This window comes from Helianthus annuus, chromosome 7 (assembly GCF_002127325.2).
Source record: "Helianthus annuus cultivar XRQ/B chromosome 7, HanXRQr2.0-SUNRISE, whole genome shotgun sequence".
Lineage (NCBI taxonomy): Eukaryota > Viridiplantae > Streptophyta > Magnoliopsida > Asterales > Asteraceae > Helianthus > Helianthus annuus.
In genome coordinates, this window is record NC_035439.2 from 136072680 (window position 1) to 136091503 (window position 18824).

At 41.7% G+C, this 18824-nt stretch overlaps 1 protein-coding gene across 1 annotated transcript; it reads right to left on the bottom strand.

Annotated features, from left to right (window-relative positions):
- Window positions 1-13497: 13497 nt before the first annotated feature.
- Window positions 13498-15312, bottom strand: LOC110866992. The gene has a single exon (XM_022116138.1). It carries the CDS (start codon window positions 15310-15312, stop codon window positions 13498-13500), a length of 1815 nt encoding a protein of 604 aa, XP_021971830.1.
- Between the last annotated feature and the right edge of the window lie 3512 nt (window positions 15313-18824).

An 18824-nucleotide genomic window follows, 5' to 3' on the forward strand; every position in this document is an offset into this window, starting at 1 on the left:
GGTTGATTTGTTTGGTCAGTTCTATGGTTTGTTTGTGCAATTTTGCCATGATGTGTATTTATAGGTGAACATTTGTTACAAGGCCGTTCTTCCGTTTTCGGAGACCCTAAACAAATTACAAAGTGGAGGCTATTTTGCAAAATTATTCTTTTCAACATATTTAGTAACAAAACCCTCCTTCTTTACCCGGACTTGAGACATGCAATTAAAAACTAAAAATTTTATAATTGGCATAGTTAAAAAAAATTTAAGTTACATTTTTTTTATAGATATAGCATATGTTTAAATAAAATTTATTTTTCTAGCTTTAATTGAGGCAAATTATTTGATAAAATTATCGTAATCAAATTCTTCTAAAAATCTTTTTTGATTGATATAATAGCTAATATTGTAGGTCTTTCAATTTGGATAATGGACTAATGAGCTGTTTCAATTGCAGGCCTTTTTAGTGGGTTGTTTAGTGCATTTTGTTATAATAATTGAGTTTAGTATAAATAATGCACAACAAATTTTGGTGGCCTTTTAATTTATATGGTCCTAGACCTGGGCCTAGGGTCTGAAGCCCTTTGAGCCGACCCTGATGTCTTACATCTTATATATTATAATATAAAACTTAATCTTATAGAAAATATATATTTATAAGTTAGTCTCAACTTCTTTTATCTAGTTTGAGTGTTGTGAGGTTCTTATTTTTACATATTTCATAGGTTTTATTTTTTATGAAAAGCAAATATATTAATTTTGTAATTAAAAAGCCTTTTGACCTTTATAGCTATATCCAATTTTATAAGAAAGTCTCTCTTAATGTCACCTAAACGGATTATATAAATGTATAAAATTATACATTAATTAAATATTAAATAAGCAACAAGTTTTAGCTTAGGGTAGTTGTACCCTTAGCTTTGGGTGTGTTTCAAAAAAAATATATCCACGCATAACAAAGTGCTTTGCATTGTAGGCATTATTTTAATGGAGGCTTTAATGATGATGATGATGATCAAGTTGATTTGTATTAAATTTTGAGATTATATATCTTAAATTTTGATTGAAAGTAATAGAGATGTTTGCAATTTTAAGATGTTTTTAGGAAAGTTGGACAAGGGCCTAGGTAGTTGTGAGGGGGGAAATGGTTACCAGTTTTAGCGAGGAATTCGAGGTTAGCAGATCGTTAGAAGGCTTGTCAGTCTGGGAGTAGTCGTCTTATGCCAACATGTCATCATATTACCTTCTTTTTGTAAATGCAATTTGTACTTTTTTTCTTACAACGTTTGACACAGATGTTTATATTTAGGGTTTATTCTTTTGGTGCTCTAGCGAGTGCCGATGTTGTAACGAATCAAACAATACCAAACAGTCTTTTTGGCTTTTATGAAATGTGAGTGTGAACCCGGCCGCAACGTGGCGGTTGTTACATCTAGTTGAACTAAATTCGGACCAAAACCAAACAATGTATGGTTTAGATTCTAGGCTATGCCTATTAAAAAGGAAGTCTTAGTTACTAAAGAAAAAAATTTATTTAATTAATTGGTGTAATTTTCAAAAAAAAAAAAAAAAAACATTGGAGTTAATTAATAACTCAAGAATGAAATTATGTTCGAATGGAACAAATTCGAAAGTGCATGGGATATAGTAAAGGAGCCGAATGAATTACCCGGCCCTAACCAAATTTTATATAGTCATTACTGATTAGCGATTACTAAATTCGGTAGCATGACAAATCTAGTTCTATACCTGTCTGATGGAAAGAGATTTTTTTATATCATAATAACATAAGTTTTTTTTATTTAAAACATAAAGGTCATCAATTTATAAAGCCAAAATGTATGAAATGTATTATAAACACGATTCATATTTTTAATCAATTATCTATATATTAAATTATCTATGAAATGAACAGTAACCATTTAAGGCTTTTTTTCCTTTTTTTATTTTATTAAAAATACATGTAAAATATAGATGCAAGCAGAACCATAAAAAATATTAGTCTTTCATATTTATTTACACGTTACTCATTTAAAAGAACAATAAAAGCTATTTTTTTCATAAAAGCTAATGCTTAATATTTATATACACGTTACTCATTTAAAAGAATAATAAAAGCTATTTTTTTTAATAAAAGCTAGGTGCTTAATATTAAATTAAAATATTAATATTTAAAATATGTTTGGTTTTAATTTATTAAACAAAAAAGAGTAAATTTTATAGAGTACCCGTATTTTAGGTTTTAATTACCTAAGTACCTGAATTTTCATTTTGTAACATTTTAAGTCTAAATTATTAACTATGTTAAATTTTCTTAGTTATTTTTTGTGAAATGAACAAAGTACCCTTACAATTAAATTAAGAGTAAAAGTTAAATATAATATTTTTTAAAAATATATGTTAAAGTCCACACACATGATGAACCGATGAAGAGTCAAGATTGGTAGGTTTCTGAATTTCAACATATGAAATAGACTCCATGGTTTGAATCGGCGCCACCGAAAAGGCTACATTATTAGACTTGCGCATGTTGAATACCCAAATTCCTGGTTCGTTAGATGGATCTTCGCTGACGTCAAGATGCCTCTGTCTTCGTTACTACAAAAGAATAAACCATTAGCCTCGTCACGGGGGACCCCGGGGGGGGGGGGGGGGGAGGAGGATCCGTGACCAAGCTCCGGCGTGAGAGTAAGTAAACTTGCCGGAGAATGAAAGGAGTTTATTCCGATGAGTATAATCACCGGAATAGTTCCTCTAAGGTGTGAATCTAATAAATGCTTGAGTGTATTTAATGTGTAAGAATATTGGTCGGAACCAATGAAGGGAGAGTAAATGAGAGTGTGTTAAATGTGTTCATACCTCCTTGTTACCGTTTTCTTCTTCTTATATAAGCATACAAACCTTATCTTGCATGTGGGATATTTGTTGGAATGATCCAACGATTTCTGATAATCTTCGGGGGGCTCAGACACGTGTCTGACCCCCAACGGATGGATGATGGCCTCATTTAATACTTCCGGCTGGAGAAGTACAAAGCCAGCCAAGATGCCCTTCACATCGGGCATTAAATGCTTCCCTCTTTTCTGAATCCTAGTTTCCCGCTCATATTTACATGGGCAAAGTCTTAATGGAGAAGTAAATTCATCTGTGGGCCTCATGTGTTGGGCTTTTATGATATCAGCCCAAATCGGGTAAATGGAGCAATCCATTGGCTCGTCGTCAAGTCATCTTTAGTCCCTGGTTCTGAGACCCGAGGCTCATGATCCGGGGCTGAGCTATATTTATTTTCGAAAGGTAATCCTCTGGTCAGCAAATGTGGGCCCGTACCCTAGGCGGTTATTATTCACCCTCTACTAGACTGCCGAGTATTAATGGCATGGTTTAATCCCATCAATACACGTGCCCCTTTTTTTGAATTTCGAAAGGACGGTGATGTGACGGTTATTTCCACTATCAATTATATCTTTAAATACCCCTTTAGCCCTCTTGATTACTTGTTCTACTTCCATTATTATCCTCTGTTTTTTCTTAACATTTCTCCGATCACCATTTCTGCATCTGTCATGAGTCGTTCCGGCCGCACAGCGATAAGATCAGTCTTGACAGCGAAGGACTTGAAGTCCTTTGTCGAGACATATAACATTCCCGAGCAGTTTTCTCCTTCTTTGCCGGGCCCTAATGAATCGGCTGAGTGTACGCCGGACAAAATTCCTCTTTATACACTGGCATTTTCCTCTTGTGGAGTCCGGTATCCTCTTTCACCTTTCAAGGTTGCTTTGCTTCGCCACTTTAGGGTTCACTTCTCTCAGTTGCATCTCTTAGGTTTTATGAGAGTGGTACATTTTGAGTTGTCTTGTGCAGCCGTTTACGGCGAGCCCTCTATCCCTTTGTTCTGCATGTTCTATAAACTAATCTTCGACGGGGATTGGTTTACTTTTGCTAAGCGGCAGAACAGTGTGTCAAAACCCTGTTCCTCTTTTATGCCAACTTCTACTTACCCGAAGGATTGGAAGAGTCGTTATTGAGGATGTTGTTCCTACCCTGTCTGCTACCGAGACCGTTCTGTGGAAACGAATGTATGAAAACCCAACGAGGGCCTTTACTTTTTCCGAGGGGATTCTTGCAATGGGGGGTTGAGCCCTTCATACCCGGTTTGTCCCAAGGCCTTCTTTGGCAAAAAAGGTATCTTTTACTCTGGGATCGCTGTTATTTTCTTTTGTGCCTTTGGTGTTTGTACAGTCATCTTTAGTGCTTTTCCTGTGCAGAATTGACCTTGTGGAGGTTGCTTCAAGGCGATTCCAAGGATGTCAAGTTTATAGTTGGTGATGAAGTTGATCCTGGCTTGAATGTGGAGGTGCAGGTTACTGGTGGGTCTGCCCAGGTTGGGGGTTCCGTCGCTGTGGGAGGAGATGAGGAGATTCTTTCCGATGGGGAGGAGAGTTCCCCTGATCTCCCTTCTGTTCAGCATTCTGATCAAAGTGATGATGAAGCTCTGGAAGTCCGTTTGGTTCGTTTGAGGAAGGCTGCAAGCCCTAATGTCACACCCCGACCACATGGAACAACAAAACGTGGCAGAAACGTCGGGGAGTGTTGTAATAGAATCATTGTTTCATAACACATGGAAATTGAAATATTGTTTTATTGAATAAAAGAGTTACAATGTCTGGACAATCAAAGAAGTATAACATAAATAACTAGTCTTCCATCTTTTATTGTCACTAAGGCCCAAGTCCGCCTAAGTGTATCTTGATAAATCCTATGCAACATAACCTGAAACACATGTGAAAATAGGTACGTCAGCATAAAAATTCCTGTGAGATACATAGGTTTTGTGAAAATAGAATTCATGACTTATGTTTGAGAAAATGTTTAGTCATGAACCTTGTAATTTGCTTTGTCTTGTAAATCATTTGAAAAACGATAAGATCAGATGATATGTATAAATAAATGTAAGGTTAAATGAATAACCAAGTAAAATGAGTTTGTATAAGACAAGTTGTTTGTAAAACAATGTATTGTGAAAAGTATGTTATTTGTAAAAAAAAATGTTATGTGTCTAAATTGAAATGATTCAAATAACGCTACGATATGTAATACCATACAAGCACTTATATATAGGACGTACCAGCGGCGTATCCACCATGCTTGTATCATATTACACACGTCTCGTTACTTAAATCACTTACTCAAACCAAACCACCATTGTAAAATGTTTATGTATAATCAAATGTGAAAATGTTTGCGTGAAAACCATGTCTAATGTAAATCATGAGTTGTGTATATGAATGTCAAAATGTTTATGTCTAATGTAAATCATGTAATGTGTATCCAAAATATCATGTATGATAAGTGAAATATATCAACTAAACCATATGTGAAATGCACAAAAACAAGGTATTGAAGTAAATCATGGTTTAAATCAAAGTTATGTTTTGTGGAACAAATGCATGCTATACTGATACAAACATCTATGTGGTCTTGTGAAAATGCATACATCCAAGCCTTGTGACTGTGGCGATAAACCCCTAAACGAATTTAAAGGTCTATCTTGTTGTTATGTTTATCGAATTCGGTCATTCCTTCCAATCCAAACAAACCCGAGATTTCAGGAATGGGAGTTGTCAAGTCCTATGGTACCATTACCTACTAACGGGCGGCATGATCGGTGTTAATGAATGTACATTGTATAATTTAAACAAACCAAATGTCATACCAAAATGTGAGCATGAATAAATGTACTAAGTATGCACACAATGGGCATACATAGCATAAAATGTAATGTAAAATAATGTACTAAGTACGCACACAATGGGCATACATAGCATAAAATGTAATGTAAAATGATGCACTAAGTATGCACACAATGGGCATACATAGCATAAAACGTAATGAAATCATGTACTATAATGTACTAATGAACATAACAAGCATATGATATGAAAGTATGAAAAGCATGAAAGTAGCAAGTAGGCACACGTGTTTCACCCCAAAACGGTTTGGAAAACAGTAAAAGATGGGGTCTATGTACTCACTTGAGATTGCTTAGTAGTCCTTGAGTAACAACCAAACAGTGCTAGAGATCACGGATATCAAATGGCACCTAATATAGGTAACTATGTTAATATACCGGACCTAAATCGGAGGATTTGGATAGAATGAGGGTTCGTAAACCAAACGAGTATGGAGACTCGTGTAATATGGTTTAACAAAGCCTACATACTATAATGAAACCTAACCTAAGTGCTTACGACCCATTACGACCCGTTTAGGTAGCTTATGCTACTTTAACGCGTCGTTCGCGTAAAACGCGTTCGGACCGCCTAACTAGCCCTATGATAAGTAAAATATGCCTTAACATGTCTAATATTGTTGCCAAATCAGTTTAGATATCAAAAGTTATGTTACATATGCTTAATATGAATTTTGGCGTAAAAAGGGCATTTTGGTAATTTACCTAACGCATATAAACTACCTATCATACAACTACTTAAACGATGTGACCATAAGGTATAACCTCGGAAGGTTATTCCCTATACAACTATGGTCACCTAATGTATTTGGTCGGATCCTAATGATCGACCAAACGGGTCGGGTTCGAAAGTATAAGCGATTGTTTAGATCGCTTATCTTACGACCCTATATAAGCACTAAACTAAAAGTGACGAGCTAAGCATGTTAAAACATGCTTAACTAAGTTTAGAAAACAGGTTTGGTATCAAAACAAACGGTTTTGATACCTATGAATAGTTTGGTTACAAAATACGCAAGAATGCACATTTTGGCCGAAACTACGACTCGTCACTGAGCCTAGATAACGTGGTGATCAATAGGTGTAGTCACTAGGGGCTATAACCATCGTGATCACGCTCACGTTATGAAGTTCAAACGAACTTCGTGTTGACCATAAGCTGGTCAACGCAGAAAGTCAAACATAGTTTGACTTTAGGACTATAAAGCGATAAAAGATCGAAAGAACACTTACGAAGGGTCCCCAAAAGCTAATCTCGATCCAGGAGCTCAGGTATGAAGCAAAGGCCTCAACTTAGAGCTTTAGATCAAATTTTGTGGGTTTTAACCAAAATAGGGGGGTATTTATAGGAAAAGCAAGACCGTTAGGATCGTTTCTTGAATATCGTGCCATGATCTAATCCGTACACTTGTCGCAAAGTTGTGGTGGCTTATTTTGCCCCCACCATAGGGTTTTGACACTTGGCGTTGCCCTTTGGAGGTTTCTAAGGGCTGTTAATAGCTGAAAATGACTTTTGCTGATCAGAAGGGGCCTCACGTGACGCCAAGGGGGCTAGGTGTCACGCTAAGGTCCCCCTGTTCAGCAAACACTTTCCAATGTTTTCATTTCAGTCCCCGTTGTGCATTAAGGCCATTTCCGACATGTTTAAGGCTCGTTAAGCCATTTTCAAGGCCCTAAAATAATGCCTAAACATTGTGGACATGAAACATGCTCAAAAATATGCCGGATATTGGCTCGTTTAGTCGTACGACCGCGATGTTCAGTTAATTACGACGGAATGCGCATAAGCGCGAAAAACGATCCAAATTGCGTGACGAATGGATTTTTCTTATGCCAAACACTAAAATAAAATATTTCAGTGCTTACATAAATTTTTGGATGTCCGGATGTATTCAGAACGTAAGTTATGCGCGAAAGTGCAAACTTGTGCACTTTTTGACGCTTTTAGTCCCTGAATGACCCAAAAGTTTATTTTAGCACACCGAACCCCTAAAAGCCTATTTATAAGCTATGTGAAGGATATTTATGGTATGTTTAACTCATGGTCATGTTCCGGAATGTCTGTTATAGTTCAAATCGGCATACTTTCGCAGTTTGTCGAATTTAGCCCCTGTAAGCGATTTAACTTGATTTTGTCATACCAAAGCCTTCAAAACTTATTTCTAAGTTATGTAAAGGTTATTTAAGGTATGTTAAGCCTATGTCACTGTTCCGGAGTGTTTGTTGCATTAAACTGGTTATATTTACGCATCGGTGCGCGTATAACCTTCCAGAAAGCGATATAGAGTTTGAAATCGAACAAGAATTGATATGTGCAAATGATACACACATTTGTACAAATCCCAAGTATGAAATATAATATTTCACTAGTTTGGTATTTGTTTGATGGCCGTGGAGGCACAGGTGTCACGCCTAAGCCGACCCCTGCTCCCCGTGATATCCGGCAAAGGCTCCGGAGTGCTAGCGGACAGAAGCCCCCTCCTTCGTCGAAGGCTGTTTCCAATCTTCCCCCTGTTGGAGTCAAGGGTTCCTTCTCTAAACACCTGAGGTCTTCAAGTCTTGTGAGTGCACCTTTGTTGGTAAGTCTCTTTTTTCCCCCGTTCTCTTTTTTCTACCTTTGTTTTGTTTTTGATGTTCCTCTTTTTGTTATACAGGGGAGTTCTCATGATCCCATAGAAATCCCCACTGGTCCTTCCTCTTCCCGTGTTCGGGATAAGACTTCAGAGGTGGGCATAGCTCGTTTTTCCTCAGCTTTTGAACTTTCACCTTCTCATGCTACGGGGACCAGTAAACCCACTCTCCTTGAAGGTCCTACTCATCGATCCCCTTTGGCTCCTCTGTTTACTGATGCTATCCCTCTCACATATGTTCCCAAATGGAAAGTATCTCATTCTTCAGTGATAGGGACTCCTGAGGCTGCTAGGGACTTTCTTACTCATGTTGTTCCTCCCTCCCATAAGTTTGTGAACTCTGCTTTGAGGGATGATCTTTTCGAGGATCAGTACAGCATGTCCCTTTGTGAGAGCTTTTTCAGGGGTGCTGGTATGCTGCAGCGGATTGATGATTTAAGGAGGGCGAATGAAGGACTCAAGGCTGAGCTCAAGACCTCCTAATATGTTGCTGCCGAACTTAGATGCCAAGTGGTCGAAGCTGAGAGGAATTTGCAAGAGGAGAAGGTATATAGCGCTTCCTCTTCCCCCTTCCCCCCCTTTTTTGTACCTTTCAAATTAATCTTTGGATTGTTTGTAATGCTTCCTGTCCAGGGGGGGGGGAGCCATGTTGGAGCAGAGGAAGCAAGCTTGGGAGAGGGAGATGGCGGTACTAGTGGAGGAGAAGGAGGAGCTGGTTGCTGAGTTAAATCATTTGAAGGAAGTTTGCTCAGTTTCCCAGGAGCAGTTGAATACCATGTATGCAGATTATGGGATAACTTCTGATGATAACCAGCGGTTGGCTAGGGAGAAACATTGGTTAATTACTGAAGGATTTGGAGCCTTCCTTTCCGCCGTCTCTCAGTCAGAGGAGTTTAAGAGTGGCTTGGAAGAGGTATATAGGGCCTACCGGGATGTTGGCTACCAGGCTGGGCTGAAGGATGGTTATGCTTATTTTACGCAGGGTCTAGGTAGGAAGGAGACTCCGCTGTACAACTCCAAGGCTAAGAAGAAATTATCCAAGCTGGATGAGGAGTTTGGGAGCAAGACCCCGGCCATTCTGAAGAAGATCCTGGAGCATCCTATGATATCGATAGATGAACTGAAAGCCCTGTTTTCCTCTGCTGGTCCTTCCTCTCCACCATCTTTGTCTGGGGATGTCCCCCAGTGATTTCTAAACATTTGTTTTTTTCGATATGGTTGTAACCTGAATAACTACTTTCCCTAGGATACTTTAAATTTTTTGTGTTTGGAAGGGGAACCTTTGTGTAGGGGTTCTCCTTAGCATCTAATCGTATGACTTATGACCGTATGCTGTTATCCTGTCTCTTGCTTGCCTTTTGTTGTGTTTGTTGTTTTGCAGGGACCTTTGCCTAGGATCAAGCTGGTGTCTTCCCGAGGACCTTTGGGCCGTTTTGCAGGAAGTTGTGCTTTAGTCTTTTTTGGTTGATCTCATTGTGTTTTGTTGCCTTGTATTTTAGCTGTTTTTTGCCGACATTATTAAGGCTTTTCTTTGTACATTTGTTCTGTAAATGAATAAAGGATGATCTCTTTTTGTAGTTTTGTTTACAAAAATGTGTTATACTTGTGGTTTGCCTGATGAACCAGGATTGTCTGTTCGAGGCCAATCATAGGACAAGTTTATAATATGAGATTATGTTTTTGGTTTGTTTTGTCCGCTTTCTTTGGGTTAGCTAGACCCTATTTTGCCCCACGGCTGGGCTTTTGGCATGTTTGATATACCTTGTACACGTGTGTTTACTTATTAGTTAGGCTTTATACTGTTTCTAGGCACGTCTGCCTAGATATAATACCTGCTATTTTGTCAAAAGAGGATATGCTAATTGTCCATTTTTCATTCATTGGGGGATTTAACTTCCCAACATAAGTTGTTACAAAAGATCTGTCCTTGGGGGCGAACCCCAGACTATCAGTTAAATATTACAAAAGTGGCTCCTTGGCCGTTTTTCCGGGGGCTTACCCCTCACATGTGGTACTTTCTAAGTTGCATGAGGTTCCATGTCCTGGGGACCTCCTTGCCTTGGAGTGTTTCCAATTTGCAGCTCCCTTTGTCGTTTGCCCATATGACTCTGTAAGGCCCCTCCCAGTTGGGGCCTAGCTTTCCGGTGTTCTCCTGTAGGCTGGCTTCATTTGCTCTTAGAACCAAATCCCCTGGGACGAAGCTGAGCTTTTTCATCTTGGCGTTGTAATAACTTTCCAGCTGCTTCTTGTATTTGGCCTCCCTGATTGCTGCTACTTCTCTTCTTTCTTCCAAAAGGTTCAGATTCATCTGGAGGTCCTGCTCATTCTCCTCCTCCCTGAGCTTCATTCGGGCAGTTGAGGATCCTATTTCAGCCGGGATGACAGCCTCCGTTCCGTAAGTTAAACTGAAAGGAGTCTCCCCGTTGCAATCTTTAGGAGTGGTCCTATATGCCCATAACACAAATGGTAGTTCTTCCAGCCATCCTTTCTGCTTCCTCCCGAGTCTTCCTTTCATTCCCTTGATAACACTTTGATTGGCTCTTTCTACCAATCCATTGCTTTGAGCGTGGGTGACGGAAGTAAACACCTGCTGTATATGCATCTGTTCACACCAGGGTCTGAAGGGCCTTCCAGCAAATTGGACGCCGTTGTCACTTACCAACTCCTTTGGGACCCCGTATCTACAGATGATGTTGTCTAGCACAAATCGCCTCATCTGTTCTCCGGTTATTTTTGCTAAGAGTCTTGCTTCTATCCACTTAGTAAAATAATCGATGGCGACCACCACATACTTGACCCCTCCTGGGCCCTCCAGGAATGGCCCTATTATGTCGATGGCCCACTTTTGGAAAGGCCAGGATGTTGAGACGGATATCATTGGATGCTTGTGTCGATGAGTCATGGGTGCATGTACCTGGCAATTGTCACATTTTTTAATCTCCTCGGAAGCTGTCTCGTACATTCGAGGCCAATAGAACCCCGCATTCGTTGCCTTTGCTACTACCGTCCTTGGCCCCGAATGCATTCCACAAATCCCTTCATGTATTTCCCTAATCACATACTCAGCATCTTGCATGTCAACGCATTTCAGGGACGAGCCCAGGTATGATCTTCGATACAGCTCCCCATCAATCAACTCATACTGCAGGGCCTTGACCCTCACTTTTCTGGCTGCCCAATCCGCCTCGGGTAAAGTCCCGTCTCTGAGGAACTTTACAATTGGTGTCATCCACGTTTCCTGTGCATTTTCGACCACAGCCACCTCCTCTGTGCCGAGGGAGGGGGTGGTTAGGACTTCTACTTTGACTTCTCTTGCCAGGTGATCAAATGCTACTGAGGCCAACTTACTGAGGGCGTCAGACTTTCTGTTTCTCCCGCGGGGGATGTATTTTAGCTCGAAGGTTTTGAATGCTTCAGCTATTTCTTTTATTTTTGCTACATATTGAGCCATGGTGCTGTCTTTGGCTTCGTACTCTCCCTGATACTGTTTGACCACCAGTTGAGAGTCGGTGCTAGCTTCTACGTTTTTTGCTTTCATCTTTCTTGCTAGCCTCATCCCTGCTAAAAGGGCTTCATATTCCACGGTATAGTTGGTGTTTTCGAAGTCCAGTCTTATGGCATAAGTTAACTCAACCCCCCTTCAGGACTTATCAAGGTAATGCCTGCTCCACTCCCTTCTTCACTGGAGGCTCCATCTGTGAATATCTTCCATACAGCCTTGTCTTCCTCCTCTTTTTCTTTTCTTTCCAAGGCTTCCCATTTTAGGAGTTCTTTTTCTTCATCCTCCAGAACTTCTGCTAAGAAATCGGCCAGTATTTGTCCTTTCATGGCTGTCCTGGGTTTGAACTCCAAGGAATGTTCTCCCAGTTCCACGGCCCATTTAGCCAATCGTCCTGACAGCTCCGGCCTCCTGAGCACCTTTTGGAGGGGCTGATCGGTCATCAAGGTGATCTTGTGTCCGTGGAAGTACCTCCTGAGCCTTCGGGATGCAAAAACAAGGGCCAATGCTAACTTCTCCAGTGGCATGTAACGTTCCTCAGGACCTTTAAATGTTCTACTGATGAAGTATATTGGTATCTGCTTTCCCTCCCGTTCTACCATCATAACTGCACTTATGGTTGTCTTCGAGGCGGATAGGTATAGGAGCAGATGTTCCCCGGGGACTGGGGTGGCTAGGGTTGGGAGTTGACAGATGTAAGTCTTCATTTCTTGGAAAGCAGCCTCTGCTTCAGAGGTCCATTTGAACCTGTCTGTCTGAAGGCAGTCCTTCAGCACCTTCATGAAGGGGAGGGTCCTGTCGGCTACCTTTAATAAAAAACGATTCAAGGCAATTAGCCTTCCGTTCAGCTGCTAGATGTCTTTTAGGGACTTAGGGGATCTCATTTCGGCCACGGCTTGGGTTTTTTCTGGGTTAGCTTTGATCCCGCCTTTGGTAACCACTACCCCCAGGAATTTCCCCTCTTCTACCCCAAAACAGCACTTCCCTGGGTTCAGTTTCATGTTTACATCTTGCATGGTACGGATAGTTTCAGCTATATCATCTATCATGGCTGCCTCAGTCAAGCTCTTGACGACAATGTCATCGACGTTCACCTCCAAATTTCGTCCTCGTTGCTCCCTGAAGAGGGTATTCATGAACCTTTGATAGGTGGCCCCGGCGTTCTTGAGACCGAAGGGCATTTTAGTATAACAAAATGTCCATTCGTCTGTGATAAAGGCTGTTTTTTCCTCGTCTTCTATCGACATCTGTATCTGATGATAGCCTTTGTAGGCATCCAAAAAGCATTTCAGGGGGTATTGCGACAAGGAGTCCACCTGTACGTCTATCTCTGAGAGGGGGTAGCAGCCCTTGGGACATGCTTTGTTCAGATCCTGAAAGTCGATACACATCCTCCATCCCCCGTCTTTCTTTTGAACCATAACTGGGTTTGCGACCCAGGATGGATACTTTACTTCCCTGACTATTCCGGCTCTGAGCAGCTTCCTGGTTTCCTCGCAGGCGGCCCTTCTTTTGCTGGGGGCCCATGCTCCGCTTCTTTTGTTTGATTGGCTTTGCCCAGGTGTAAGTATTGAGTCGGTGTTCAGTTAGGCTCCTTGGGATCCCTGTCATATCCCCGTGCTGGAACGCGAATACATCTATGTTTTAAGGGCACTTTTACACTTGTCGCTTAGGTGGCTCCCTACTTTAATCGTCTGCTCTGGGAACCTGTCACAAAGGACCCATTCTTCGACCCCCTCCTTCTGGGGCTTCCCGGGTGCTTCCCCCTCAGACACCAAAGAAACTACTTCATATGAGGATTTTACCCAGGCCAAGCCCTTTGGTGTCTGGAATACTAAGGCTCCGTGTGGGGTGGATGCATGTCCTTGTAAATCTCCAATTCCAGGCCTTCCCAGTATGGCGTTGTATTTGGAGGGTGCTCGGACCACTGTGAAAGTTAGGTTTATAGTTCTAACGCGGTCCCCTACCCCAACTGTGAATGGGAGTCTGATTTTTTCCAAGGGGTGTGACACACTATTGTTGAACCCTACTAAGGGGATAGAATCTTCTTCGAGCCGGTCTCTTACATCCCTGTCAAATCTGAGGAAACAATGCTCATATATTACTTCAACTCCGGATCCCCCATCCACATATATCCGTGATACCTTGTGACCAGCTATTATGGCTGAGATGTTGAGGGGGAGTTGTTGCACTTCGTTTTCCTCCAAGTGTGGCATGAGGATGGGAGCTCTCATGCAGTCTGGGGAGCCCAGGATTCTGGCCTTTACACTTCGGGTAGTATCAAATTCATTCCTCCTTCTAATCATATCTACATCTGCCCTCCCAGGCTCCCTTGCATCTTTCCCTTTGCGATCCCCTCCTCCCTCCTTAATTTCCTTAACCAAATGGGCCAGTCTTCCCGTTTTCACTGCGGCCTCTATTTCTCTGTTTAGGTACATGCAGTCGTCTGTTTTGTGGCCAAATCCTTTGTGAAAATCACAGTATTCGCTTGGTTGTGCCTTTGGACCAGGTTTTATGGGTGGTGGCCTTGGGAAGGAGTTTTTCACCCTCTCCGTGGCTAGTATTTCGCTCGGTGTTTTGGTGAGAGGGGTGAAACTGTCAGAGTAAGGGGGTGGGCCTCTCCTCCGAGGCCTATATGGGGAGTACGAGGGCCGGGCTCTATCGTGCAACATTCTGTCAAAAGCAGGTTTTCTGGAATAGGGTGTACCTTTGTCAAGAAGTTTTGCAGCTGGAGTGACCCTTCGGGGTGTGACGTCCGTCTCCTTAGCTTTGCTGACTGTGTCTTTTCCCCTGACAAAGGCTCTGACCCTATCCATGAGGTTGTCAAACGAGTGAGGGAACTCTTCCCCCAGTTTCTCACATAGTTTTGCATGCTTTAGCCCGTTTATGAAACTGCTGATCTTCATGACCTCCGGGACATCCTTGATGTTCATGCTCTCCTTGACAAACCTCTCCATGTATTGGTCTATTCGCTCGTTGTCCCTCTGCCTTATGTGCAGAATTTCATTTGGATTTTTGACCACTTTTCTCTGTTGGCCAAAGTTTCTCAGGAACTTCTCGCTTAGCTCTTCATAGCTGTCAATTCCTCCTGGAGGAAGGCTGTCAAACCACAGCCGGGCTCCTTCCGTCAAAGTTTGTACAAACATATGGCACCAAACCGTCATGGGCCACCGCCCTAGTTGTCCCGCACCCCTGAAGGCATGAAGATGATCTTCAGGGTCTCTTGTTCCGTCATACTGGTCAAAGTTTGGAGGCAGCTTTGTTTTTTGGGGCATTGGTGCCTCGGCAATCCTCCGAGTGAACTTTGAGACTTCAGCTAAGTCCCGAGGGAGGTAGGGTTGATCTAAACCATCATCATTTTGATTTTCCTTTTCTTTTTCTTTTCCTTTCGGCTTCTTTCCTGTGATGAGATCCTCTCTTTCCTCTGAAGACATCTGTCGAAGGGCTGTCATGAATGCTTCTAGTGGGTCACTGCCACTGCCCCTGTTTTGAGGGTCTATCCCCTCTTAGTTGGAAGGTGTATCAAAGGATAGCCTAGCTCTAAGGCTGCTAAGTTTTTCTTGCCTCTCTAAGTCTTCGAGGCACTTTTTTTAACTTCTCCCTGTGCATGGCTACGAAATCTGGAGTGATAGGCTCCTCTCTTTCCAGATTTTCCACCTGATTCTCGTTTCCTTCTTCATGAGTTATATCTTCCACCGTGACCTTGTCATGGTCGTTTTGTACCGTCTGGTTGGTACGAGAGTTGGGTGGGGTCATCATGCTGCTGTTCGTGAGACAGGCTACTCTTAACGTTGGAGTTTGATGTGGAAACACCGGTCAGGCTGATGTCCCACGGATGGCGCCAATGTCGAATACCCAAATCCCTGGTTCGTTTGATGGATCTTCGCTGACGTCAAGATGCCTCTGTCTTCGTTGCTACAAAAGAATAAACCATTAGCCTCGTCACGGGAGACCCCGGGGGGGGGGGGGGGCGGATCCGTGACCAAGCTCCGGCGTGAGAGTAAGTAAACTTGCCGGAGAATGAAAGGAGTTTATTCCGATGAGTATAATCACCGGAATAGTTCCTCTAAGGTGTGAATCTAATAAATGCTTGAGTGTATTTAATGTGTAAGAATATTGGTCGGAACCAATGAAGGGAGAGTAAATGAGAGTGTGTTAAATGTGTTCATACCTCCTTGTTAACGTTTTCTTCTTCTTATATAAGCATATGACCTTATCTTGCATGTGGGATATTTGTTGGAATGATCCAACGATTTCTGATAATCTTCGGGGGGCTCAGACACGTGTCTGACCCCCAACGGATGGATGATGGCCTCATTTAATACTTCCGGCTGGAGAAGTACAAAGGCAGCCAAGATGCCCTTCACATCGGGCATTAAATGCTTCCCTCTTTTCTAAATCCTAGTTTCCCGCTCATATTTACATGGGCAAAGTCTTAATGGAGAAGTAAATTCATCTGTGGGCCTCATGTGTTGGGCTTTTATGATATCAGCCCAAATCGGGTAAATGGAGCAATCCATTGGCCCGTCGTCAGCGCACACTATAATTTGCTGAAAGAATCATCACATATACACCATTAATGTAGGAGTTTAGACATTGCGCACACTATAATTTGCTAAAAGTACATCACATACACCATAAATGTAGGAGTGTGAAAAAACCTTTTACACATGGATACCACTTAACCTTGATACATCGTTTCCCAGTCGGATACATCTCCTCCGGTTACATTTTTTAAACAAACTTTTACACCTGGATACCACTTAACCTTGCATTTGCAAGAATTTAAACTGAAAACATTTTTATGAGGATCATGTACCATACCACTAGACCACTAGATAATGAGTACTCAGTTACTCATCAAATTACATAACTCTCAACCTATATGACTCTCAAATAACTAATTAACAATAATCTCATATGAATCACCAGATGAAACAGGTTTTGTTGAGAATTTTTTCAAAATGTCTAAAAATATATTTGGTTAAGTCTTACATATTTTAAATGAAAGAAATTCGGCTGGTTTTTGTTAGGGGTGTTCAAAAAACTCGTGGCTCGCAGCTCGCTTGAAAAACGCTCGAAGAAAGCTCGGCTCGAAATTGGCTAAGTTGTAAACGAGCCAGCTCGGCTCGGCTTGGCTCGGTTTGTAAACGAGCCGAGCTCGAGCTTGGCTTGGCTCAGCTCCTGAGCTGGCTCGATAAGGTTTACATCCTTCATTTTTTTTGTCTCACATCGCTTAGAAAACCAAAACTAAAAGGGTATTTGTCACACCCCAACCGATGGCGGAATCATCGGGGCATGGCACTGAGTGAAACAGATTGTCCAGAAGTTTCCATAACAATTATATTTATCAATTACTTAAAACAACATGTCCCATACCATGTCATAAAAGATAGTACAATTATTACAGACAAAATCTAGGCAAATAGTTCTGTTCCGACAACTCAGATTTCAAATTGTATAGACAACTATTTGTTGGCCTCTAGGACCTTATTCTAGCCTCGCTTTCCTAGCAGATTAGCATCCTAAACACCTGTCACATACGTTAAAATAAAGTCAATACACATAGTGTAAAGGCAAGTATACAAGTTTGATAATGTTATATAGAATTCGAAATAGTTTACGCATAACCAGCACGTACACAGAGGAAAACGAAACATGTTAGTTATCGACATGAACCTATCGATACCAATGACTGCGGGTTGGCTGCCCAAGGCAGTTCCTAATACATGATCACCACTGTAATCCATGCAAATAATTGTCCTTAACAACCCCCGTGTGAACGGGTGCTGAGTCTAAACTATAGTACTATCGTCGTTAAGGCAGGTAGACAGCATTCCATGTGTAAACATAACAAACAAGCATTCATTAAGTCACGTATAACATGCAGTAACGGTTAGCGTTTAAAAGTATTGCATAGTGTGTTCGATTGTGATTTAGAATAGATAACGTATGTAACACCCAAAAGTGCGTAAAAGCAAAAAGGGATCGAGTATACTCACAGCGGTTGATGGATTGAAGGGAGCGCTTAGAGAGTAAGATTAGCCTGAATAGAACGATAGCACAACGATAAGAGACGCGTAAAACTATGTAAGTGTTTGTGGGTCGGATAGTTGTTCGGTCGGATGGTAATCCGATCGGACAGCCGGTCGTGCAGTGACAATCCGGTCGGACAGTTGTCCGGTCGGACGGTAGTCCGGTCGGATGACTGTTCGAGTGGATTATTTCATCCTTTGTGAAGGATGTGTTTGTGTATGATGGTTTGACTTTTAAAGTTTTTGTTGTAGCACTTGAAAACATTGAAGTATCTCTACCCTTCAGGTCAGTCGATCGGTCGGTCATCCGATCGGACGGCAATCCGATGGGTTGACACTTCAGTAAGAACAAGTTCTCAGCAAGTTGTCACTCAATCGGACAGCAGTCCGGTAGGGTGGCATCCTTGGTGCATTGAACATGTTTGAGAAAAATCGATTAAGTGTTGAAGTCAAGTATCTCATGATCCGAAGAGTAATCCGATCGGACGGTATTCCGGTCGGATAGCAATTCGTTCAATACTCAACTTCAGATAAAGTTGGTTAAGTGTGGGACCCAAGGTGTAAGCCGTTCGGATGGCCAGTCGCTCGGATGGTTGTCCGTTCAGTTAGCTCTCCATCCTGGTCGTTCCGTTCGACTTTCACTTGGCTGTTTTGATTGTTTGTTGTTTTATCGAGACGTTTTGACAACGTGTTAACCAACAGAACCCCATCTTGACCCAAGTGGTCCGGTCAACAGGAATCACCCTAGTTCGACCAGGCAACCGGTGCAAGGCGGTTGTCCTTGGTTAACCCGAAATCGGTGGTCTCGTGTGTAGAATCCAGATCTTGAACTAGCACGACACTAAGAATGAGTAGAAGACTAGAGCAAGGTCCGATTCTATCGGGTTTGAGTGCATTGAGCGTAAAAGAGTTGAAAGAAAGTTATAAAC